Here is a 25,677-nt window from a genome sequence, read left to right as displayed (position 1 = left end):
TATACAGGTATATATATATATATATATATATATATATATATATATATGTATATATATATATATATATATATATATATATATATATATATATATATATACCGGTATATATATATATATAAATATATATATATATATATATATATATATATATATTTATATATATATGTATAAATATATTTATATAAATAAATATATATATATATATATATATATAAAATATATATATATATATATATATATATATATATATATATATATATATATATATATATATATATATATATATATACATATACATACAGAGCCCTAAACAGCAACATACTTGGCCAAAAATACACTTTACCATTACAGAATAATTAATTAAAAAATTTTACAAATAGGGGATTAATTACCCCACCTTCACCTCAGATCTGAATGACCTCCCTGGCCCCCAGCGCCGGGCTACAAGCCCCAAATTTTAGATAGCATCCAAAAGTTTTAACGTTAATTCACTCATGTATCCCAATAGCCCGGCTCGGTTCTCAGTGCTCCAATGGAACGTGCGACCACGAAATGGCCGAGTGCAGAGAGGATTATTGTCAGTGTTACAAGAGCGGATTTTTTTATGAATTTAATTACTGGTAAGTTTTCATAAGACTTTCGTTGTTGTTGTTGTTATTATTATTATTATTATTATTATTATTATTATTATTATTATTATTATTATTATTATATTCATCATCATCGTTATTATTATTATTATTATTATTATTATTATTATTATTATTATTATAGTATTCATCATCATCGTTATTATTATTATTATTATTATATTATATTCATCATCATCATTATTATTATTATGATTATGATTATTATTATTATTATTATTATTATTACTATTTTATTATTATAATTATTATAATTATTATTATTTTATTATTATAATTATTATTATTATTGTTATTTTATCATTATTATTATTATTATTATTATTATTATTATTATTATTATTATTATTATTATTATTATTACTTGCTAAGCTACAACCATAGTTGGAAAAGCAGGTGCCTTTCAGATCTTTCTACCGAGACGTGTAAATTATACACTATTCTGTAGATTTTCATTTTTTAGCACCATCAATCCTATCTTATTTCTCTTCCTCTTGTTGGTTTTGAAGTTTTTTATAGTTTATATATAAAAGATCTAATTTGATGTTGTTACTATTCTTAAGATATTTTATTTTGATTATTTATTACTTCTTTTGTAGCTTATCTATATCCTTATTTCCTTTCCTCATTTGGCTATTTTTCCTGTTGGAGCCCTTGTAGCTTGGCTTTTAATAATAATAATAATAATAATAATAATAATAATAATAATAATGATAACAATAATAATAATAATAATAATAATAATAATAATAATAATAATAATAATAATGATATAGCTGGCCTCATCCATGTTAATTTGTCCTTATGCCATTAGACTTGAAATGTTGATTGATTGATTGATTGATTTGAAGTTCTCTGGCATCCTGACATCGAAGGTTGAAATGTTGAACCACAGTACTTGCTACTTCAGTCTTTGTACTCTCCTCTTCCAAATAACAAAGCCCTTTTACTGGATCCTTTTAATTTGCACCAATATTTCTCACAACTATATAAACCCTGAACATAGACTACGAAATGTAAATGCTTTTCATATCCTACATATATTTGTTTAGACAAAACTGAAATTGACTCATTTAGAAAATAAAAATTCCGCAAGATTTTTTTTTTTTTTTTTTTTTTTTTAGATGTGCAAACTTAGACTCAAGAACATGAATTCGATGATGAATATGAGAATTCTTAAGTATATCACTTTATGTTTCTTTATACTCAAAAGTTTAATTTTACATTCTACATCTTTTTCCAGCGAGATTCCATTCGTTCTTTACGAAACATCCCTTCAAATCTGCATCATTATAATTATTGCGATAGTTAGCTTGCTGATCGTCACTTCGCTCTGCACTGCAATAGGATTGTAAGTAGATCTGTGTTTTTTAACGTCACTTCACTCTTCTCTGCAATAGGATTGTAAGTAGATCTGTGTTTTTTAATGTCACTTCACTCTGCTCTGCAATAGGATCGTAAGTAGATCTGTGTTTTTTAACGTCACTTCACTCTTCTCTGCAATAGGATTGTAAGTAGATCTGTGTTTTTTAATGTCACTTCACTCTGCTCTGCAATAGGATCGTAAGTAGATCTGTGTTTTTTAACGTCACTTCACTCTGCTCTGCAATAGGATTGTAAGTAGATCTGTGTTTTTTTAACGTCACTTCACTCTGCTCTGCTACAGGATTGTAAGTAGATCTGTGTTTTATTTGATCATCTCAAATCTAATCACTTAGATTTACATCCAACTTCATTGATGGGAAAGTAAAGAATATAATTTAGTTAAGCCAGGAAAATCAGTTGAGGGACCTAGAGTCTTTGCAGTGTGAATTCTTTCTTTAATGAAATTTACATTCATCTTCCCTTTTTGAATGGGGATGCCTTGTCGTGGTGAAAGAGTTTGTGTATCGCCATGATCAGCAAAGCTGTACTAGTCAGGACCACCCATACTAGGTTGGTTTGATGTAAGCTATCAGACGAAAATCTCGCAGCATCACCAATCTTTGGCCAGCGTGGTGATGAAAACTGACCAAATTCCAGACATGAAAAAGGACATACTGCATACTGTACATGGTCGAAATCACTTAAATCTAAACCGGGGTTTACATGGCCAGAGGGTTCGTCGAACCAGGTTGTCGAACCTGCTTGTCAAACGGTTTGAAGAGGTGGAGACAGTCACATATGCATAACGTTTGAGGACAATGAAGCCCCGCCCACAAAAGTTAGGCTAGATCAGACTTTCTTCGAACCGTTCGACGAACGTGTTCGACAACCAAATAACTCATTCAGACGTTCGAACATGATTTCAAATACTTGTCGGTCGAACATAGAAATGAAAACATTGAGGATATGTTGATTTGACCTTGGATAAATAGGTAAAAATATAGGTGAAAATATAAATGAAAAAAATATATATGGTTGATGTGTTCTAAAGAAAATACTGTATTTGAGTAACTAATATATGTCGTACTAATAAGTTAGATTTTCTATTTTTTTCTTCCAACAAATTTTTCCTTCCATCAATTTTATCTACCAACATAATGTTTAAATCTTCCAACATATTTTCACCTACGAACATATATATTCTTCCAACATGTTACATTATTTTATTTCAACATATTTTTCCTCTTCTAAACTATTTTTTATTCATTCATATTTTTATCTACCATCACACACTTTTTCTTCCAACATATTTTCTTCCATATTTTATTTATTCCTCCATATGTTTTGCCAGCATATTTTTTTTTTTTTACATATTTTTTATCTATCAGCATATTTTATTTTCGTCCAACATATAGTTTCTCCTAATACAGTAAATTTTTTCTTTCCTAACATTTTTTTTTTCTTCAACGTGAATCGACATCAGAGACCGGTACTGGCGAAACAGACGCTCCAGTTCTGGAAATTCAGAGGTAAGTTAAAATCAGAACAATTCATACCTCGGTAGTGCCTTAATTGTACCTTAAGCGATACACTGTAAGCATGCCATAAGGTTCTTATCAAAGTCCCTTTGACCACTAGCTATACCCACTTTCTACACGCCTATTTTACCTGTTTTAAATTGAGTTTTGTTAAGATTAGCTTAAGTGAAAAGAATGATATCCAAAATTATTAAGATTGCTGACTAGAAGGTGAAGGGAATAGTAAGAGATTCGATGAGCTACTGATGAGCCTTTATGGTGGTGTAAATATGAAGGGAATAGCTCGTAAGCCGTTAGGGATTCGATGAGTCACTGGTGAGCCTTGATGGTAGTGTGAATGTGAATGGAATAGCGCGTAAGGGATTCGACGAGTCACTGGTGAGCATTTATGCTAGTGTGAATTTGAAGGGAATATCGCGTAAGGGATTCGATGAATTACTGGTGAGCCTTTAATTCAGCAGCTAAAGGAGGGATCTCTCTCTCCCCCCCCCCCTCTCTCTCTCTCTCTCTCTCTCTCTCTCTCTCTCTCTCTCTCTCTCTCTCTCTCTCTCTCTCTCTCTCTCTCTCTCTCTCTCTCTCTAGATATATTAATTATGCCTTAAGTATGGATATGATCTGAGTATAAAATCAGTCAGTGTTAGGCCTGTCTAATATACTGCAATATGATATAATAATTATTGGCTTTTAATTTTCATTTGTATCATATTCATTATTATTATTATCATTATTATTATTATTATTATTATTATTATTATTATTATTATTATTATTATTATTAGCCAAGCTACAACCCTAGTTGAAAAAGCAAGATGCTATAAGCCCAAGGTCTCCAATAGGGAAAAATAGCCCAGTGAGGAAAGGAAATAAACAAATGATGAGAACAAAATAATAAATCATTCTAAAAACAGTAACAATGTCAAAACAGATATGTCATATATAAACTATAAAAAGACTTATATCAGCCTGTTCAACATAAAAACATTTGCTGCAACTTTGAACGTTTTAAGTAAGTGTTTAATGTATCATTTGTAAGTTCTTGTGTGAGACCAAGAATCTTCTGAGACATTAAACGAAAACAGTGAATGAGAATGTGTATAATACGATTGTGGAACTATAAGGAAATGGAAAAAATGTTACTGAATTTGGAGTGCAATATAGAAAAAAGAGAAAAGTGTCAAGTAACATTATAGATAAATGTCATGTTGATTCCAAAATGAAAGGAGACAATGTAAGGTCTTGTATAATAAGATATGAGAGAGATACAGTATTTGTTAATTATGTGGTTTAGTGTCCTTATACAAAAACCCTTCTTTTAAAGGTTTCTAATAGGGATACCCCACCAGCATACGACGAAGTCATGGATAGTTTGCCCTCTTATCAAGATGCATTACAAATGGCCCAGGAAGTAAGTAGTCACTATTTTCATATAATTATTTTTGGGATTCATGATAATGTATAGTATTTTATTTATAGTTGTTATAATGATAAATTAAAGCAAATTTATTAACGTGCAGTAATCAAACAATATTTTGTATGGTTTTGTGAAAGTAAAATTGAATGGTTATTTTATTTCTTGTCAGAGATGGTTCATGATGCTTGTCATTGTTTTATATATATATATATATATATATATATATATATATATATATATATATATATATATATATATATATATATATATATATATATATATATATATATATATATATATATGTATATATATATATATATGATATAAATATGTTTGTATATATATATATATATATATATATATATCAAATATTAGAATAGCAAACTCCTTACAGTATAATTTAAATTTTCATCCTTCCACCTACTAACTATTTCTTCATATAGAGACAAACTTCCACCCCTATCCTCCCCCCCCCCCCCAAAAAAAAAAAATAAACTTGGAAAACTACAATTTTCCATGGCATGATTTAATCTTTTTTTCAGGACAATGGAAACCACGATAATGAACTAAACACGACCCCTACCAGCTCAAGAACAGACGAACGTCCCAGTGACGTTAGGGGAAGACTATTTACCCCTTCAGCAAACAGTTCTAACGACGAAGTGTCTTCCAGTTCACTGGACAATGATCACTTGCAAAGTAGTCAGAGGTATCAGCCCATAGAAATGCCACTTCGTCAACAAGTGAATCTCTAAGACTATCTGACAAGAGATCTTTCGTCTCTCCATCTTGTCTTACAAAAAAATTCTGACAAATGTTCTATCATCTCTCCATCTTGTCTTATATATATATATATATATATATATATATATATATATATATATATATATATATATATATATATACACATATATATACATATATATACACATATACATATATATATATATATATATATATATACATATATGTATATATATATATATATATATATATATATATATATATATATATATATATATATATATATATATATATACATACATATATATATACATATATGTATATATATATTATATATATATATATATATACATATATGTATATATATATATGTATGTATATGTATATATATATATATATATATATATATATATATATATATATATACTGTACATATATATATATATATATATATATATATATATATATATATATATATATATATATATATATATATATGTATAGCCTATATATGTATATATATATATATATATATATATATATATATATATATATATATATATATATATATAAATCCTTATCTAATTGCCCGTTGCTGAGGCAAATATCACCAACACATTCACTCAATTATTTTGCATGTCTGATATGTGGTCGTGTAATGTGCAATGACATTCGCAAATATCTTTTCTAGATTTTAACTAGACAAATTTATGTAAGAATAAGCATTTAATGGTTTCAGAAGTTTAATTGTCTAACTAGGTGTTAACGCAAACGCTTGGGATTCAAGCAATTTTTAGTTATTCCTTAGACTTAAGATGAAATATTTATTTTGAATAACCCAGCTTGTCTTGATTTTCCTAATGGAGAAACGAAACATACGCCGAACAAGTTTCACATGTTCACCATTTTGGGAAATTGATAATTGAAACGGGTATATGACCAGCAAGAAGCCGAATGAACTATATGAAAATATGATCTTTTATCAATAATGTAATAATAAAGAAAAAAATGTTAGTTCAAGAGGTAGGCCAATCTAATCTAAATCTATTGACTGGAATTTTAAAAATTATATCTGATAATAAAAGTTTATACTGCAGAATAGATTGAAAACTTATACAGGTATTATGTACTTGAGTGTTTTGTGGAAAGAGAGAGAGAGAGAGAAAAAAAAAAAAACAAAGTATGCATGTCGATATTCCCCCAAAAAATTTGTCATAAAACAATAAAAACTACCACATTGAAAGAAGTAGACAGACTGCAACGTACAAAATGAAAGTAATAATAATAAGGTATTATTGTAATAATAATAATAATAATGATAATAATAACAATAATAATAATAATAATAATAACGTAGTTAGGAAAATTAAACTTTAAAAAAGACGTCCACATTAGTGAACTGTTCCAATTTTTTTTCTTTTTCTTAGAAAATTATGAGAAAACCATCTGCTTATAAACCTCTACACGAGGAAACAGGAACTGTATTATGCAATGTTCTTTCCTAGTAACACTTAAATGTTAATTTAAAGGCATAATTTAAAAGCAGTTTTTAATTAAAATGGCTTTCCACTCCATATGACAGTCATAACATCAGTGTTGCCAACTTAGAGCGAAATGCGCTAATTCTAGTGCATTGGAATCACAAACAGCGCAGAAACTTTGTATTTTGCGCATAGCGCATTTTCTAGCGCAAATTTAATATATTTTGTGCATTTTCTAGTGCATTTCTAATATATATATATATATATATATATATATATATATATATATATATATATATATATATATATATATATATATATATATATATATATATACTTGTGTTAATCTACCTCATTTATGGCTAACGCAATTGGCAACACTGCATATCATTGCCATGATGGCCCATGAAGTGTTAGTGTTGTTGGTTAACCACTTCGAAATGGTTTTGCCGATTGTTGTAAAAAATAGGAGTTATTCTAAGTGAAGTGTTCTGCATTCTCGTCATCATGGTGAGTAGGCCTACTGTAAACTTATGCGGTTGATTATTAGATAAGATAGGATGGTTCATTGAGACTAGGCCTAGTTGGGCTTGATGTCGCGTAGGCCTACGTTATGTAGCCTCGGACAGATTGTTATTCCCGTATGTTTTTTTTTTTTTTTGTATAAGGAATTGACTACACTTATAAAAATCAGTGTCAGTGTTTATTTTATCATAATTATACCTTTGTCGATGCTGGTTTAGTATGTGGCCTACCTTTTTTATTCTGTTTTAGTATGTGGCCTACTTGTCTTGTTAGGTTAGGCCTCATACTAAAACAGAATTTCGTAGGCCATATTCGAAAGGTAGGCCACATACTAAACCAGCCCCCTTTTGTCTCTCCCCACCGATTGTACAGTTACAATTATTAAATTTTATATCACAGGATTTACCATGTCCATTTATTATTTATACTTTTTGTTTTATGATTTGGTTTGTAAAATCAGTCTATACAGTGTTTATTAATTACTCAATAATGCCCTTTCAATATTTGGTACGTGTGTAGATTGACGGGTTACTAGGCTTGCTGCTCGCATAGAAAACGGGAATCCTTCCTATTGTAGTCGCCCATATTTTATTGTATATATTAATATGTTGGTTAATGACCTACTGCTAATCATTCACCTGCTGGTCTTTGCTCCGCCTTGGCTTGCTGCACTTGTAATTAAACATTATTTCGAGGCTTCTCTGTTCTGCTGTGTTGAGCTCTGTGCGTTAGCTTAGTTGGCGAACATTTTGCGTACAAAAAATGGATTTTGACGCAGGAAAAATCTATTTTTGGGTGAGATAGCCATGTCGTCCTGATGGAAGGTCCTTCCGGCAGCTTCCTACTATATAATATTTCTGTGAGTGATATAAGGAGAATTACCGTCAGGTATCACGCGGTTCTAACCTCCGGAATGACTATCCTACGATATCGTGTATAATCGGGAAAAATCGGTGACCCAACATCGTACACACTACCGCAGTATTTTCCTGCAGGCTTATGTAGTTTACGGTACTTATGGTTTTATAATTCAGGTTTGACCGTTAGATAGGCCTATACTTGGGCCTATAGTACTTTTGTCTAGTGCAAGTTTACTGTATTAAAAAATAGGGAGTATTCTTGCCTTCAGTACTGAAGGGTCTTAGTAGTGGCCCTAAAGCCCTTATGCACCCACTTTATAGCTGTCTATTTTACAGCTATCATGCCTCCTTTCTCGAATCTTGTTGCCTAATATTTTATAGTGACAGTACATATATGCATACCGCTCCTCGTAACTTTGAAATGTGGGTTTTCAAACTTATTAACATTTGTTGCATATGATTTTGGTATTCAGTTGTACTGTAAATATATTGGTTTTGGTTGAGGGCATATTTTTCCTCAAGTCCAAATCCTTGTAATTATAGCTATCAATATCATCTGAAATACATGAAGATACATCCGAATAATTATATGAAACTAGGGAAGAATCTTAAAAATCCTCCCTCCCCTGCCTTCCCAAGCAATCCAGAAAGTCATAGGTAGCCTACAAGTAAACAACAGCAAAAAAATTGCTGTTGGTGGTTATTAAAAAGGGGATTTCAATCCCGTTTCCAATGGTGACTTCGTTGTTATGTATGGGTTGTAAGGAGCTATACCCTAGCCTAAGGTACCCCACCTAACCTAACACTGTTTACTCGTTATATACATATAGATTAGTAAAAATTCTATACATATGTTAAAGAAAATGTTTAAATGAACTCATTAACGTGATATTATAACTGATTGGTTGATGTGTTGTCCTCACAATGAATTCGTTTAAGTTTTTCAAAAAGACGCTGATTAACATCAAATTCAAGATGTGGGTAGGTGTTTGGCCAAGAGAGATCACATAATAGTGATAGAAATCTCAAGGATGCCTGTAATATGTAATTGTTCCGGCACTATATACAAACCTCATGCTCTACAGAGGAGTATTATTTCTGCAATAGCTGAAAAAAGCCATTAAACCTTTTGAAAGACGTAACTCCCCTCTGCTAGTTAATGGAGGTGGAGACCAAGGGTAGAACAACCACCTCTCTCTCACAAGTAGGCCTACTAGTAAACAATTGTCACTTTTTGTTTCGACTCGGTAAAGACGTAGTCTTGTTCTCCCTTCAAAACCTTTTAACCGGTTTACGATTAAAAGTAACTGGCCTACAAGTTTAAAAATTCCCCTCTCTTTCAGATGGTGACCCCGTACTTCTCATTTTTGTGAACTTTGTTGCTTCAGCACCCACCTCTGAAGGAAGTCTCTTCAATTGCCATTCTTCTTTTCTTGGGCTTAGGGTCTCCCCCCTAGGGAATGGTTCTGAGAGCGTTTCAGTTTACTGCAGTACTCCCTGCTTCTTTTCAGATGCATTAAAAGAAGGATGGAGGGTCCACATGCTGCACCACATAGTCTCCTGGCTCTGGTCAGAGTCCGATCGGTACCATCGCATAAATCTCTTAAAGATGAGGGCAGAATTTCTAGCCCTACAACAGTACCATCAGTTCCTGGCGGGTCACTGTGGTGTTGATGAGCGACAACACCACGGTAGTGGCTTACGTAAAGGAGAAAGGCAGTACCTTTTCACAGCCCCTTTGCCATCTAGCAGTGGAGATGCTAAAATGGGTAGAAGACAACTCTGTCCCCATATCGCCCCACTTCATTCTGAGCAAACGGAATGTGTTCGCGAACAATCTGAGCAGAGCAACTCGGATAGTGAGCTCCAAGTGGTCTTTGAGTCATCTAGTAGCCAGCAAAGTCCTGACTTTGTAGGGTTCTCCGACTGTGGGTCTGTTTGTGACGTCCCTAACCACCTTCCTCCCGCTCTACTGCTCCCCAGTCCTGGATCTTCAGGCCCTTTGGAAAGATGCATTCTAACAAGTGTTGGACAACACCGACATTTACGCCTTCCTCCTGTTCTGTCTAATGAGAAGAGTACTCAACAAGACCAGATCATCTGAGAACCTGTCAATGACACTCATAGCTCTGGTATGGCCTTACGCCGAATGGTTCTCGGACCTTCTTCAATTCCTGACGGAGGTCCTAAGAAGACTGCCTCCACGACACACCCTACTCAGACAGCCACACCTAAACATCTTTCACAAAGCTGTAGTATCCCTATGAGTTCACGCCTGGAGACTATCCAGTATCTCCTCTCTCGAAGAGGTTTTTCGCAACAAGTTGCGAAAAGGATGTCTGGATACCATCGAAGATCTTTGGCTTCAGTCTACCAGGCCAAGTGGACTATATTCTGTGGTTGGTGTCGTGAAAGGGATATCTTCCCCCATATCAGTATTCCATTAATAGTGTAGTTCCTTATATACCTTCGAGAGGAAAAAATCCTCCCGGTCTCGGCGGTGAAAGGCTACCAGCCTTGAGTCTTTCCATTAGGTTGGAAGGAGTTAATATTTTCTCTTTTGGAGTTCTCTCCTCGTACGATGTTTCAAGCTTGCCTGCACTCAGTCGGAAGTTAGGTGGCTTGCGTCCTTCGGTCCCTGAAGGGTACTCCCTACAAACCATTATGCTAGGCATCAGATCACCACCTAACTGAAAACGGTTTTCCTGCTTGCATTGGCTTCGCCCAAGATTGTTAGCGAACTCCACAATCTTTCCTATGACTTTTCCCATTCAAGGGGATAGAGGAGGTAATGATCAGCTTCGTCCCTGAGTTTATCGCCAAGATGCAAAATCCGGGAGTAGCAGTTTCTAGATTCGAGCCCTTCCGGATTTGGAATCTTCTTGACGTAACCAGTGATCCAAATCAACTGTTACTTTGTCCAGTGAGGAATTTGAGGTACTATCTCATAAGAACACCAGCAGCTTGCCCTCAAGTGTCAGCCCTCTTCGTCAGCACGGGGAAGGTTAAGAGAAGGAACACCAAGAACACCATCTCTGCTTTGATTCAAGGTACATACACCTAGCACTGAATCCCAATCCTCCTCCACAGACAAGACGACCCAGAGCTCATGACATTAGGGGCATCAATACGTCCCTATCATTCAAGAAGAGCTACTCTGTGATGCAGGTCTTACAAGTGGGCGTCTGGAAGTTTAGACCACCTTCACCGCCCACTATCTGCAAGACGTGACCAACAGGAACATGGAGACGTTCTCTATCGGCCCTATGGTGGCTACATAACAAGTGGCAGTACCATTACTTGATGGACGAGTAGGAGATGGTTGAGGGTAGAAGTTACCCGGGATTAGTCTGGGATGAATGCTAAGAATGACTAGCTCTTCCTTTCTTTCACCTTCCCATTTCTTGGGGATCAGCACCAACAGTCCTTTGCAAGCTGGCTTCATGTGTCTGCAGGTAAAACCATTTCCCTCATATAACCTAGTATAGAAATAACACAAGTTGCGTCCCCATACCCCCTAGGAAGTGGGATTGGGTAACGTCTATGGTTGATTCAAAGTTGTTCCGTAACCGAAATACAAACCACGCTATTTACATTGGGTTTACCTTTTAGCGCAGCTGAAATGAGGAGCCAATAGTTTTAACGAGGGTTAATTACCCCCGCGCTAGTTAGCGGGGGGTAGGGGAAGGGTAGCTTGCTACCCCTCCCCCCCCACACACCGGTGACTTGCTCCAATTCACTTTTGGCTCGGTTGAAAGGAGTTAATAGTTTCTCTTTTGGAGTTCTCTCCTCGTACGAAGTTTCAAGCTTGCCTGCCCTTAGTCGGAAGTTAGGTGGCTTGCGTCCTTCGGTCCCTGAAGGGTACTCCCTACAAGCCATTATGCTAGGCATCAGATCACCACCTAACTGAAAACGGTTTTCCTGCTTGCATTGGCTTCGCCCAAGATTGTTAGCGAACTCCACGATCTTTCCTAAGACTTTTCCCATTCAAGGGGATAGAGGAGGTAATGCTCAGCTTCGTCCCTGAGTTTATTGCCAAGACGCAAAATCCGAGAGTAGCAGCCTCTAGATTCGAGCCCTTCCGGATTTGGAATCTTCATGACGTAACCGGTGATCCAAATCAACTGTTACTTTGTCCAGTGAGGAATTTTAAGTACTATCTCATAAGAACACCAGCACCTTGCCCTCAAGTGTCAGCCCTCTTCGTCAGCACGGGGATGGTTAAGAGAAGGATCACCAAGAACACCATCTCTGCTTTGATTCAAGGTCGTACACCTAGCACTGAATCCCAATCCTCCTCCACAGACAAGACGATCCAGAGCTCATGACATTAGGGGCATCAATACGTCCCTATCATTCAAGAAGAGCTACTCTGTGATGCAGGTCTTACAAGTGGGCGTCTGGAAGTTTAGACCACCTTCACCGCCCACTATCTGCAAGACGTGACCAACAGGAACATGGAGACGTTCTCTATCGGCCCTATGGTGGCTACATAACAAGTGGCAGTACCATTACTTGATGGACGAGTAGGAGATGGTTGAGGGTAGAAGTTACCCGGGATTAGTCTGGGATGAATGCTAAGAATGACTAGCTCTTCCTTTCTTTCACCTTCCCATTTCTTGGGGATCAGCACCAACAGTCCTCTGCAAGCTGGCTTCATGTGTCTGCAGGTAAAACCATTTCCCTCATATAACCTAGTATAGAAATAACACAAGTTGCGTCCCCATACCCCCTAGGAAGTGGGATTGGGTAACGTCTATGGTTGATTCAAAGTTGTTCCGTAACCGAAATACAAACCACGCTATTTACATTGGGTTTACCTTTTAGCGCAGCTGAAATGAGGAGCCAATAGTTTTAACGAGGGTTAATTAACCCCGCGCTAGTTAGCGGGGGGTAGGGGAAGGGTAGCTTGCTACCCCTCCCCCCCCCACACACCGGTGACTTGCTCCAATTCACTTTTGGCTCGGTTGAAAGGAGTTAATAGTTTCTCTTTTGGAGTTCTCTCCTCGTACGAAGTTTCAAGCTTGCCTGCCCTTAGTCGGAAGTTAGGTGGCTTGCGTCCTTCGGTCCCTGAAGGGTACTCCCTACAAGCCATTATGCTAGGCATCAGATCACCACCTAACTGAAAACGGTTTTCCTGCTTGCATTGGCTTCGCCCAAGATTGTTAGCGAACTCCACGATCTTTCCTAAGACTTTTCCCATTCAAGGGGATAGAGGAGGTAATGCTCAGCTTCGTCCCTGAGTTTATTGCCAAGACGCAAAATCCGAGAGTAGCAGCTTCTAGATTCGAGCCCTTCCGGATTTGGAATCTTCATGACGTAACCGGTGATCCAAATCAACTGTTACTTTGTCCAGTGAGGAATTTTAAGTACTATCTCATAAGAACACCAGCACCTTGCCCTCAAGTGTCAGCCCTCTTCGTCAGCACGGGGATGGTTAAGAGAAGGATCACCAAGAACACCATCTCTGCTTTGATTCAAGGTCATACACCTAGCACTGAATCCCAATCCTCCTCCACAGACAAGACGATCCAGAGCTCATGACATTAGGGGCATCAATACGTCCCTATCATTCAAGAAGAGCTACTCTGTGATGCAGGTCTTACAAGTGGGCGTCTGGAAGTTTAGACCACCTTCACCGCCCACTATCTGCAAGACGTGACCAACAGGAACATGGAGACGTTCTCTATCGGCCCTATGGTGGCTACATAACAAGTGGCAGTACCATTACTTGATGGACGAGTAGGAGATGGTTGAGGGTAGAAGTTACCCGGGATTAGTCTGGGATGAATGCTAAGAATGACTAGCTCTTCCTTTCTTTCACCTTCCCATTTCTTGGGGGATCAGCACCAACAGTCCTCTGCAAGCTGGCTTCATGTGTCTGCAGGTAAAACCATTTCCCTCATATAACCTAGTATAGAAATAACACAAGTTGCGTCCCCATACCCCCTAGGAAGTGGGATTGGGTAACGTCTATGGTTGATTCAAAGTTGTTCCGTAACCGAAATACAAACCACGCTATTTACATTGGGTTTACCTTTTAGCGCAGCTGAAATGAGGAGCCAATAGTTTTAACGAGGGTTAATTAACCCCGCGCTAGTTAGCGGGGGGTAGGGGAAGGGTAGCTTGCTACCCCTCCCCCCCCCACACACCGGTGACTTGCTCCAATTCACTTTTGGCTCGGTTGAAAGGAGTTAATAGTTTCTCTTTTGGAGTTCTCTCCTCGTACGAAGTTTCAAGCTTGCCTGCCCTTAGTCGGAAGTTAGGTGGCTTGCGTCCTTCGGTCCCTGAAGGGTACTCCCTACAAGCCATTATGCTAGGCATCAGATCACCACCTAACTGAAAACGGTTTTCCTGCTTGCATTGGCTTCGCCCAAGATTGTTAGCGAACTCCACGATCTTTCCTAAGACTTTTCCCATTCAAGGGGATAGAGGAGGTAATGCTCAGCTTCGTCCCTGAGTTTATTGCCAAGACGCAAAATCCGAGAGTAGCAGCTTCTAGATTCGAGCCCTTCCGGATTTGGAATCTTCATGACGTAACCGGTGATCCAAATCAACTGTTACTTTGTCCAGTGAGGAATTTTAAGTACTATCTCATAAGAACACCAGCACCTTGCCCTCAAGTGTCAGCCCTCTTCGTCAGCACGGGGATGGTTAAGAGAAGGATCACCAAGAACACCATCTCTGCTTTGATTCAAGGTCATACACCTAGCACTGAATCCCAATCCTCCTCCACAGACAAGACGATCCAGAGCTCATGACATTAGGGGCATCAATACGTCCCTATCATTCAAGAAGAGCTACTCTGTGATGCAGGTCTTACAAGTGGGCGTCTGGAAGTTTAGACCACCTTCACCGCCCACTATCTGCAAGACGTGACCAACAGGAACATGGAGACGTTCTCTATCGGCCCTATGGTGGCTACATAACAAGTGGCAGTACCATTACTTGATGGACGAGTAGGAGATGGTTGAGGGTAGAAGTTACCCGGGATTAGTCTGGGATGAATGCTAAGAATGACTAGCTCTTCCTTTCTTTCACCTTCCCATTTCTTGGGGGATCAGCACCAACAGTCCTCTGCAAGCTGGCTTCATCTGTCTGCAGGTAAAACCATTTCCCTCATATAACCTAGTATAGAAATAACACAAGTTGCGTCCCCATACCCCCTAGGAAGTGGGATTGGGTAACGTCTATGGTTGATTCAAAGTTGTTCCGTAACCGAAATACAAACCACGCTATTTACATTGGGTTTACCTTTTAGCGCAGCTGAAATGAGGAGCCAATAGTTTTAACGAGGGTTAATTAACCCCGCGCTAGTTAGCGGGGGGTAGGGGAAGGGTAGCTTGCTACTCCTCCCCCCCCCACACACCGGTGACTTGCTCCAATTCACTTTTGGCTCGGTTGAAAGGAGTTAATAGTTTCTCTTGGAGTTCTCTCCTCGTACGAAGTTTCAAGCTTGCCTGCCCTTAGTCGGAAGTTAGGTGGCTTGCGTCCTTCGGTCCCTGAAGGGTACTCCCTACAAGCCATTATGCTAGGCATCAGATCACCACCTAACTGAAAACGGTTTTCCTGCTTGCATTGGCTTCGCCCAAGATTGTTAGCGAACTTCACGATCTTTCCTAAGACTTTTCCCATTCAAGGGGATAGAGGAGGTAATGCTCAGCTTCGTCCCTGAGTTTATTGCCAAGACGCAAAATCCGAGAGTAGCAGCTTCTAGATTCGAGCCCTTCCGGATTTGGAATCTTCATGACGTAACCGGTGATCCAAATCAACTGTTACTTTGTCCAGTGAGGAATTTTAAGTACTATCTCATAAGAACACCAGCACCTTGCCCTCAAGTGTCAGCCCTCTTCGTCAGCACGGGGATGGTTAAGAGAAGGATCACCAAGAACACCATCTCTGCTTTGATTCAAGGTCATACACCTAGCACTGAATCCCAATCCTCCTCCACAGACAAGACGATCCAGAGCTCATGACATTAGGGGCATCAATACGTCCCTATCATTCAAGAAGAGCTACTCTGTGATGCAGGTCTTACAAGTGGGCGTCTGGAAGTTTAGACCACCTTCACCGCCCACTATCTGCAAGACGTGACCAACAGGAACATGGAGACGTTCTCTATCGGCCCTATGGTGGCTACATAACAAGTGGCAGTACCATTACTTGATGGACGAGTAGGAGATGGTTGAGGGTAGAAGTTACCCGGGATTAGTCTGGGATGAATGCTAAGAATGACTAGCTCTTCCTTTCTTTCACCTTCCCATTTCTTGGGGATCAGCACCAACAGTCCTCTGCAAACTGGCTTCATCTGTCTGCAGGTAAAACCATTTTCCTCATGTAACCTAGTATAGAAATAACACTAGTTGCGTCCCCATGCCCCCTGGCGAAGTGGGATTGGGTAACGTCTATGGTTGATTAAAAATTAGTACATGTCTGAGAATTCTTATCTAGACTCGTCACATTATTAGTATCACACATCACACAGATGCTCAGGCTGCTAACTGTGCGTTGCACGAAATTTAGCGAGGTTTCATGGTTCCTCCCTGTTACGTACGGAGCACACACGAGAAAACCGTGAGTCTAAAAACAAGTCTGTAGGTTCGAGCTTTCACACTCCTAAAGGGTGAGTCATCCTAAATAAAGAGTGAAAGTGTTTGAATTTAGTGTTGGAACAATTGAAAAATTTGAAAGTAATTTGTATTTTTCACAACGATACAAACCATGAGATCTTTACACAAATTTAGCCCGTCATCACCTATCCCTCTGTAAGCACTGCCTGCAATCAAAAGTGACGAAACAATACCGGTGTGTGTGTGAACGGAGTAGCCAGCTAACCCCCTCTAGTGGTGGGGTAGTTACACTTCGCTAAAAGTCTTGTGGCTAGTCTTCCAGCTATGCTGAAAGTTTATCCTCATTGAAGAGCTCAAGGTTTGTATCGTTAGGAAGAATACAAAATACTTTCAAATTTGTCATCTTTATTTGAAAATGACAGTTTTAAATATTAAACTTAGCCGGTGAATATATAATAGCTGACGTCTCCGACGGCTCGACAGATTCCAAAAACTCGTGAGCGATCGCCATGAAGGTTGCGGGTGTGCCCACCAGCGCCGACTATCGGCCAGATACCACATATACTTGTAAACAGCTCCAGTTCTTCTCTGTCGGTTTCATCGACAAGTCGATTCCACTCGCTTTATGACCTCGAGTTTTCTACCGAATTGGTGAAGTACTTGGTTTTGGTTTTATTGCTTTCGCCGTGTTGGATTATTCAATACTATCTTTAAAAGAAATGCTTTTGAAAGGAGAGTAAAAGTGTTTTGCCCTTGCTTTTTTATCTCTGGTTTTTCCATAGAGTAAAGATGGCCGACCCTTCCCTCAGTGTACGGAAGTGTGTTTTAGGCTTTTAGTAATTATTTTATCACGTTTTAAAATATTGTTGATAATTATAGATTTTCCTCTATATATTTTATATCTCACCCGCCTTTATTAGGCCTCTTCGATTAGCTTTCCATTTATACTAAACATCAAGATAAATTTTATGTTTTGTTTATATGCGGCCTTTACCTATTCCTCCCCTAGTCCGAGATGTAGGCGGTCCTAACTTGGAAACCGAAGTTAAACAACGTTGAGCCCATTCAACTTTTATTTTCGTTAAGTTTAAATCATTTGCTCTGTAAGAGTTATGAAATGAATATTTTTTAGAAAATATTTTAAGAAAGATATTCTTTGAATAGTCTTCGTGCTGTTTTTTTCAAAGATGAACTAACGTTTGGTTTATTTATGCTACGCAGTTTGCGCTCTATCGTTACGATTGAGAAAGAGAGAATCACGGTTTCACTTTGCAGAAAGAGTAAATCGATTTTGACGTTTTGTTCATTCTTCTTTCAAACTGAAGTGTTTTAAATACTGATTTAAAGGAACTTGTTAATTTTCAATTTCTTAGTCCTTTCAGTTTTTCCTTTGGTCAAATAACCTGTTTATTGACGAAGGGTGAGTGGGCAATTCTCTTGTGTGTGACAAGAGAGAGAGAGAGAGAGAGAGAGAGAGAGAGAGAGAGAGAGAGAGAGAGAGAGAGAGACGGAGAGAGAGAGAGAAAGAGAGAACGATCCGATCTTTATTCTCGTCCCAAGTAAGGAGTTTGGGAGCGAGTAACGTTGTTCTCGATTCAGTTTTTTACTCGTCCCAAGTCTCTGTACGGGGAGAAAGGATAAAACGTTTTTAGTTTTTATTCTCGTCCCAAGGCACTGTACGGTGAGAGATTGAAAACGTAGTCTTTAGTGATCTAGAGTTTAGTCTCCTCCCCAGTCACTGATCCTTTTTAACTTTATATATTTCCGTTTTATTCGATATATATGTATGTTTTTTTTTTTATTTTTGCATGTGTGTTTCATTTTGTACTAATGTGCTTACATTATACGACTCATTTCGCAATTATAACCTTTTGATGTAAGGGAGAATTGCGTGCTTCAGGTAGATATCAGTTTTATTCATGCCTAATGTGAAATTATTGAAAAATACGATATCAGTGAAGTGAGTGCTAGAAAACATGTGCTGTGTTGCGGAGGGTTCGTTTGTTCGTTCTTGTCACTTGCCTAGTCTGAGACCTCTTTCAGGCTCCCATGCACCAGGGAGAAGGAATGTCGTAGGACCTAAGGGAGTGAGGAGTGTAAACCAACGAACAGACGTTCCCTCAAAGGTATCAGACGTTGCTCGGCAAGCACGTCCTTGCCATAAGACAGGAGAGACGAAGTTTCTCCTCGTCATCCGAAGACTTCGCAAAAGAAACCTTGGCGCAAGGTTTCTAGACCCTTTAAGCGAAAGTCAGTCCCTTCAGGACAGGTCCAGCGTCCTGGCTGTAGCCATGGGGACAGCTCTGACCCTTTGCAGTCGTCGGAAGACTGTTCGCCTATTAAACGCAAGCATAACACGGGGTCCGAGGGTCGCGGTAAAGGCAATGTTTTGCCAACACAGACGTTACCGTCGTCTCGGCCCGTTTCCGACTCCCGTTGATCCTAAATGGGTTGTCCTGCAGGACATGCAGACTAAGCTTGCCTCCCTTATGGAGAAGTATGACGTTGAGCAGGTTCACGATGAACCTTCGCTTTCGGGTCGCCGTTACGCTAAACGAGACTCTGGCCGTCATCCGCCCAAACGAGCAATGAAACGTGATGTCGGTAGTTTGTCACGGCAGTCACGTGACTTGGATCCTCACTCGCTGCAGTCCCGTGTTGACTTTCAGCCGCTGCCGCAGCCTCGTGTTGACTTTCAGCCGCTGCCGCAGCCTCGTGTTGACGTTCAGCCGCTGCCGCAGTCTCGTGTTGACGTTCAGGACGTTTGCCAACCAGCTCAGTTGCCTTGTTTTGACGTTGAGCGTCAAGCACCGCAGTCAAGGGTTGTTTTGACTGCTCAGTCTAGGCAGTCAAGGCAGTCTCGACTTGACGTCGAGCGTCCATCAACTCCTGTTGTTGTTGCTGGTCAGTCCTTTCAGCAGCGACATGACGTCGCTTCCTTGACTGCTACTGCTGCTCCTTTGCGTGTGGACTTTGCCTGTCAAGCATTGCCACCGCGGCAGGTCTCTTCTTTTCATGAGACTCGGCAATTGTCGGACGAGGTTCCTTCAGATGAGGAAGTTGCTGATCCCCCTCCTACTGATATTCCTTTGGGGACTTTGTCAGACGGAGAGGAGCCTAAAGCTGCTCAGCCCTCTATGGACTTTAAAAAAAATCATGCTGATTTTTAAGGATCTTTGTCCGGACCATTTTGTAACTGCTGCTCCTCGTTCGCCTTCGTCAGAGTTTACACTAGGCCTAGCTACTTCGAAGCCGTTGTTTTCTAAGCTAGTGCTCTCTCGCTCTTCTAAGAGAGCTTTACGTTTGCTAGGCGACTGGTTGATCACCAGGAGGAGTTTGGGGGAGACAGCCTTTGCTTTCCCTCCTTTTAAACTGGCTTATAGAGCGAGCGTCTGGTATGACACGGGAGAAGTTCTCGGCTTGGAAGTTCCTGCCTCTGCCCAGGGAGACTTCTCAAGCCTCATAGACTCTCCCCGTCGCCTGGCCATGAGACGCTCCAAGATTTTATGGTCAGCTTCAGAGCTAGACCATCTCCTGTTAGGAGTTTTTCGAGCGTTTGAAGTTTTGCTGTACAATTATGTCATGCATGAACAAGGCTATCAGGGATGGCTCCAATGATCTGACAGCCACGTTCTCTGCAGGAGCAAGGCTATCAGGGATGGTTCCAATGATCTGGCAGCCACGTTCACTGCAGGAGTACTTAAGATGTAAGTGCGCTCAATGTGTTCATTGTCAAGACAAACTTCACGATGAAGACTACCAAATCTGTCTTGGCGGCATTAAGGGAAGGCGACTGGATGGTCTCTCTCGACCTTCAGGATGCATACTTCCACATCCCGATTCATCCAAACTTTCAACAACATCTGAGGTTTGTGGACGGGAAAGTAATGTACCAATGTCGAGCACTGTACTTCGACCTCATTCCTGCTCCTCTTGTTTTTACAAGGCCCTTGCAAAATGTAGCAAGCTTTCTACATTTTTTGAGGATTCAGAGCCTCCCTTTATTTTGACGACTAGCTAATCAGGGCGTCGTCATTATATCGCTGTCTGGAGAGCCTCTAATGGACATTAGACCTAACCAAGGAGCTAGGTCTCATAGTGAACGTAGAGAAGTCGTAACTTACAGTACCCCATCCCAGACTATTCTTTATTTGGGAATGGAGATACAGTGTCTGATTTTTCAGGCCTTTTCGTCTCCCACAAGAATGGAACAAGCTCTGTTAAAAGTCCTTCACTTGCAAGAGAAAAACAATTGCTCTGTAAGAGTTTGAACTAGCCTCGTGGGAACTCTTTCATCGCTGGAGTAGTTTATCTCTCTGGGGAGACTCAACCTATTCCCTCTCCAATTTCACCTAAACCATTGGAACAAGGAGAAGGGCTTAGAGAGTATCTCTTTCCCAATCTCCAACTCAGTCTAGACATGTCTGACTTGGTGGGACAGCAACATCAGACTTCGAGAAGGTCTCTCTCTTGCGATCAAGAACCCAAACCATGTGTTGTTTTCAGATGCATCGGATTTGGGTTAGGGAGCTCCACTGGACAGTCTGGAATGCTCGGGTCTTTGATCCACGGATCAGAAGGAACTCCATTTAAGGCAAGTAACATCTCTCCTTTGGCGAGATTTGTGCAAGGAAAATGAATGTCTTGGCGGACGGCCTCAGCAGAAGAGGACAAGTCATCTCCATGGAGTGGACGTTGCATAAGACTGTGTGCGAGAAGCTATGGATGACATGGGGTCAACCCACCATAGATCTTTTTGCGACTTCTCTGACAAAGAGGCTCTCGACTTACTGCTTCCCAGTTCCAGATCCAGAGGCAGCCCACATAGACGCTTTCCTGCTGGACTGGTCTCACCTGGACGTTTATGCCTTTCCACCTTTCAAGATCCTAAACAAGGTGCTGCAGAAGTTCACCTCTCACGAAGGGACCAGGTTGACATTGGTTGCTCCACTCTGGCCCGCGAGAGAGTGGTTCACAGAGGTACTTCAATGGCTGGTAGACGTTCCAAGGAGTCTACCTTTAAGGATGGATCTCTTACGGCAGCCCCACGTAAGGAGTCTTCATCAAAGCCTCCCCGCGCTTCGTCTGACTGCCTTCAGACTATCGAAAGACTCTCAAGAGCTCGAGGATTTTCGAAGGAGGCAGCCAGAGCGATTGCGAGAGCTAGGAGAGCATCTACCATCAAGGTCTACCAGTCGAAGTGGGAAGTCTTTAGAGACTGGTGCAAGTCATCATCCATTTCCTCTTCCAGTACCTCTGTAGCCCAAATTGCAGATTTTCTCCTGCATCTGAGAAATGATCAATCCCTCTCTGCTCCCACTATTAAGGGCTACAGGAGCATGTTGGCTTCTGTGTTCAGACATAGAGGCTTAGATCTGTCCAATAATAAAGATCTCCAAGATCTCCTTAAGTCCTTCGAGACCTCTAAGGAGCGTCGTATGGCAACTCCTGGATGGAACTTAGACGTGGTCCTAAGGTTCCTAATGTCCGACAGGTTTGAGCCATTACATTCAGCCTCCCTGAAGGATCTCACCCTCAAGACGCTTTTCTTAGTGTGCTTGGCTTCGGCTAAAAGGGTCAGTGAGATCCATGCCTTTAGTAAAAACATCGGCTTTTCTACAGATAAAGCCACATGTTCGCTTCAGCTTGGTTTCTTGGCCAAAAATGAACTGCCTTCTCGTCCTTGGCCTAAATCTTTTGATATACCTTGCCTATCAGAGATCGTAGGCAACGAGCTTGAAAGAGTACTGTGCCCAGTTAGAGCTCTTAAGTTTTATTTAGCTCGTACCAGATCCTTACGAGGTGGATCTGAGGCCTTATGGTGCTCAGTTAAGAAGCCCTCATTGCCTATGTCTAAAAATGCTTTATCGTATTTTATTAGATTTTTAATCCGAGAGGCTCATTCTCACTTAAGTGAAAAAGATCGTTGCTTGCTTAAGGTCAAGACGCATGAAGTAAGAGCGATAGCAACTTCCGTGGCCTTTAAGCAAAACAGATCTCTGCGAAGTATTATGAACGCGACCTTTTGGAGGAGCAAGTCGGTGTTCGCTTCATTTTACTTAAAAGACGTCCAGACTCTTTATGAGGACTGCTACACACTGGGTCCATTCGTTGCAGCGAGTGCAGTAGTGGGTGAGGGTTCTACCACTACATTCCCTTAATTCCAATATCCTTTTAATCTTCTCTTGAAATGTTTTTAATCTTGTTTTGGGTTGTACGGAAGGCTGAGAAGCCTTTCGCATCCTTTTTGATTTGGCGGGTGGTCAAATGTCGTTTCTTGAGAGCGCCCAGATTAAGGGTTTTGATGAGGTCCTGTTGTATGGGTGGTCGCCCTGGATACAACAGCTCCTGGGAGTCTTTCAGCATCCTGGGAGGATGGCTGGGCTTCGTGAGGAAAGCGGACTAATAAGGCAGAGTAATCGTCAGAGTCAGCTTCCTTACCAGGTACCTATATTTATTTGGGTTTTGTTATGATATAACTGTCAAAAACTCTAAGCATATACGCCTTTATTGTATTAATACTGGTCTCTACCCACCACCATGGGTGTGAATCAGCTATTATATATTCACCGGCTAAGTTTAATATTTAAAAATGATATTTTGACTATAAAATAAATTTTTGAATATACTTACCCAGTGAATATATAAATTAAAGGCCCTCCCTTCCTCCCCGATAGAGACCTAGGGGACTGAGAAGAACTGGAGCTGTTTACAAGTATATGCGGTATCTGGCCGATAGTCGGCGCTGGTGGGCACACCCGCAACCTTCATGGCGATCGCTCGCGAGTTTTTGGAATCTGTCGAGACGTCAGCTATTATATATTCACCGGGTAAGTATATTCAAAAATTTATTTTATAATCAAAATATCATATTATCTAATACTCAGAACTCGAAATGGAATTCCTTGACTTGATCTGTCTCTTCTAATAGAGAAGCTCATATTGGATGCATAAAATTCCTTTGATTTGATTGAAAAACATCCTGAACGACAGTAGGTTCTGACATGTTGCACCTAATTTTGTACAGTATATAAGTCAACCTTTCTACAAGTTTTATTAGCATTTATTATGATTTGTTTTCATTGTTATTAGATGGCTTAAGCAGACCATTGACTTGTACTTTACTCTCACTAGGCTATATAGTACTGAAATTTATATTAATTGAATTCCAGCTTTTTAAGGATTCAATATTTAGATAAACTGGAAAAATGAATTTGTTCCGTAAGTGAAATACAAACCACACTATTTGATATGGGTAATTACTTTCGGCGTAGCTGAAATGACGAGCCATTAGAATTTTAACGAGGGTTTACTACCCCACCGCTAGTTAGCGGGGGGTAGGGAGGGTAGCCTGGTACCCCCCTCCCCCCCTCAACACACCTGTGTGCTGAGCTCACTTTGCTATCGGCTCAGTGGTAGCCGGACGTGTCCACTCTCACCCTCGCCTCTTTGACAGCCATTAATGCTTTTTGTCTTTTTACTTACTGGTACTTTTTCTTATACTGTACTTGTAATATATATATAAACATTCTTTATGTTTATGTATATATTTGTGTATAGAAATGTAGTAAGTTTTGTTTTCAGTGTTTGTGCTGTGTGTGTGTGATGTACGACAACAACACTTGCGTAGTGCAAGGCCACCACGGTTCCACGTCATGGGGTACGGCCTCTCCCTCTTGGTCCATCGGTCTTTCCTTCGGCTTTTCCGTTAACTCGGCCGCCGTAGGGAATTGTCATCGCTGGACTTTCTTCATTCATCTATTATCTTCGCTGTTCCTCCTTTCCTACAGAGAACTTGGATTCTCAGCGAAGGGAATGTGGGAGTTTAGATTGACTACGGTCTCTCTCTCTTCTCGAGGTCGTTCACCCCTTACTACTACTACGTACTATTACGGTAGCTCCTTTCCCGTTGCGGGTTGGGTTGCTATTCTGTTTATTTGTCTCAATAATTTTTAACGAAATCTAATTGTATATTTAACTTTTCAGCTTTCTCCGTGGGGAACACTTCCTTTCGGGGGGTCAGCGGTTCTCACTTAGTGAACATTCTTAGATGATTTAGATAATTATAATTCTGTTATAATTCTGTTTTTATTACAGTTTCTCCGCCCTCCCCCTTCTCCCGTGAATGTCGGTGGGGGAGTAGGGCGCATACTTAATTCTTATTTTTTGCTTTCCCTCGGGGTTACTCTTCGGAGTTCCTCCCTGGGGAATTTCTGTTAAAATAATTTTTTTTCAATTTTATTTTCCCAGTTAACTATGAAGTTTTTCTTCATTTGACTAAAAAGTGCCAACGAAGCAGAGCTGTCCTGTTTGTGCCTGGGGAGTCTGCTGTCGCTGCCGTCCCTCAAAGGACATCGTCATGGGCGTTATTTCTTCTCTTAGAAGCTCTCCCCTGACAACATGCCAGCACTTCAGATCATCTTAGAACGCTAAAGGAGGTTCGCCTCCAGGGGTTGGGTAACTTCCCTTCCGAGGGAGGTTCCCTCCCCAGGTGTGAGATGTTCTCCCTGCAGAGGGAGAACTTTTCATACCT

At 39.7% G+C, this 25,677-nt stretch overlaps 1 protein-coding gene and 1 long non-coding RNA gene across 4 annotated transcripts in view; both read left to right on the top strand.

The window, feature by feature from the left end:
- Positions 1 to 5,812, top strand: part of LOC137621079 (uncharacterized) — an 11,366-nt gene extending 5,554 nt beyond the window's left edge. For both annotated transcript variants that reach the window (XM_068351519.1, XM_068351520.1), the window contains 5 exons: positions 509 to 620; positions 1,894 to 2,001; positions 3,499 to 3,544; positions 4,872 to 4,958; positions 5,507 to 5,812. In XM_068351519.1, the coding sequence (XP_068207620.1) occupies positions 509 to 620; positions 1,894 to 2,001; positions 3,499 to 3,544; positions 4,872 to 4,958; positions 5,507 to 5,719 (566 nt within the window). In that variant the 3' untranslated portion in view covers positions 5,720 to 5,812. The remainder of the gene's footprint in view (positions 1 to 508; positions 621 to 1,893; positions 2,002 to 3,498; positions 3,545 to 4,871; positions 4,959 to 5,506) is intronic.
- Positions 5,813 to 7,585: 1,773 nt separating this feature from the next.
- The window catches only part of LOC137620513 (uncharacterized), a 55,770-nt gene continuing 37,678 nt past the window's right edge, over positions 7,586 to 25,677 (top strand). For both annotated transcript variants that reach the window (XR_011040071.1, XR_011040070.1), the window contains exon 1: positions 7,586 to 7,699. This is a non-coding gene — a long non-coding RNA (uncharacterized lncRNA). The remainder of the gene's footprint in view (positions 7,700 to 25,677) is intronic.

Source organism: Palaemon carinicauda, chromosome 27 (genome assembly GCF_036898095.1).
Source record: "Palaemon carinicauda isolate YSFRI2023 chromosome 27, ASM3689809v2, whole genome shotgun sequence".
Lineage (NCBI taxonomy): Eukaryota > Metazoa > Arthropoda > Malacostraca > Decapoda > Palaemonidae > Palaemon > Palaemon carinicauda.
The sequence above is the reverse complement of the archived record's forward strand: the minus strand, read 5'-3'. Positions and strand labels throughout refer to the sequence as shown.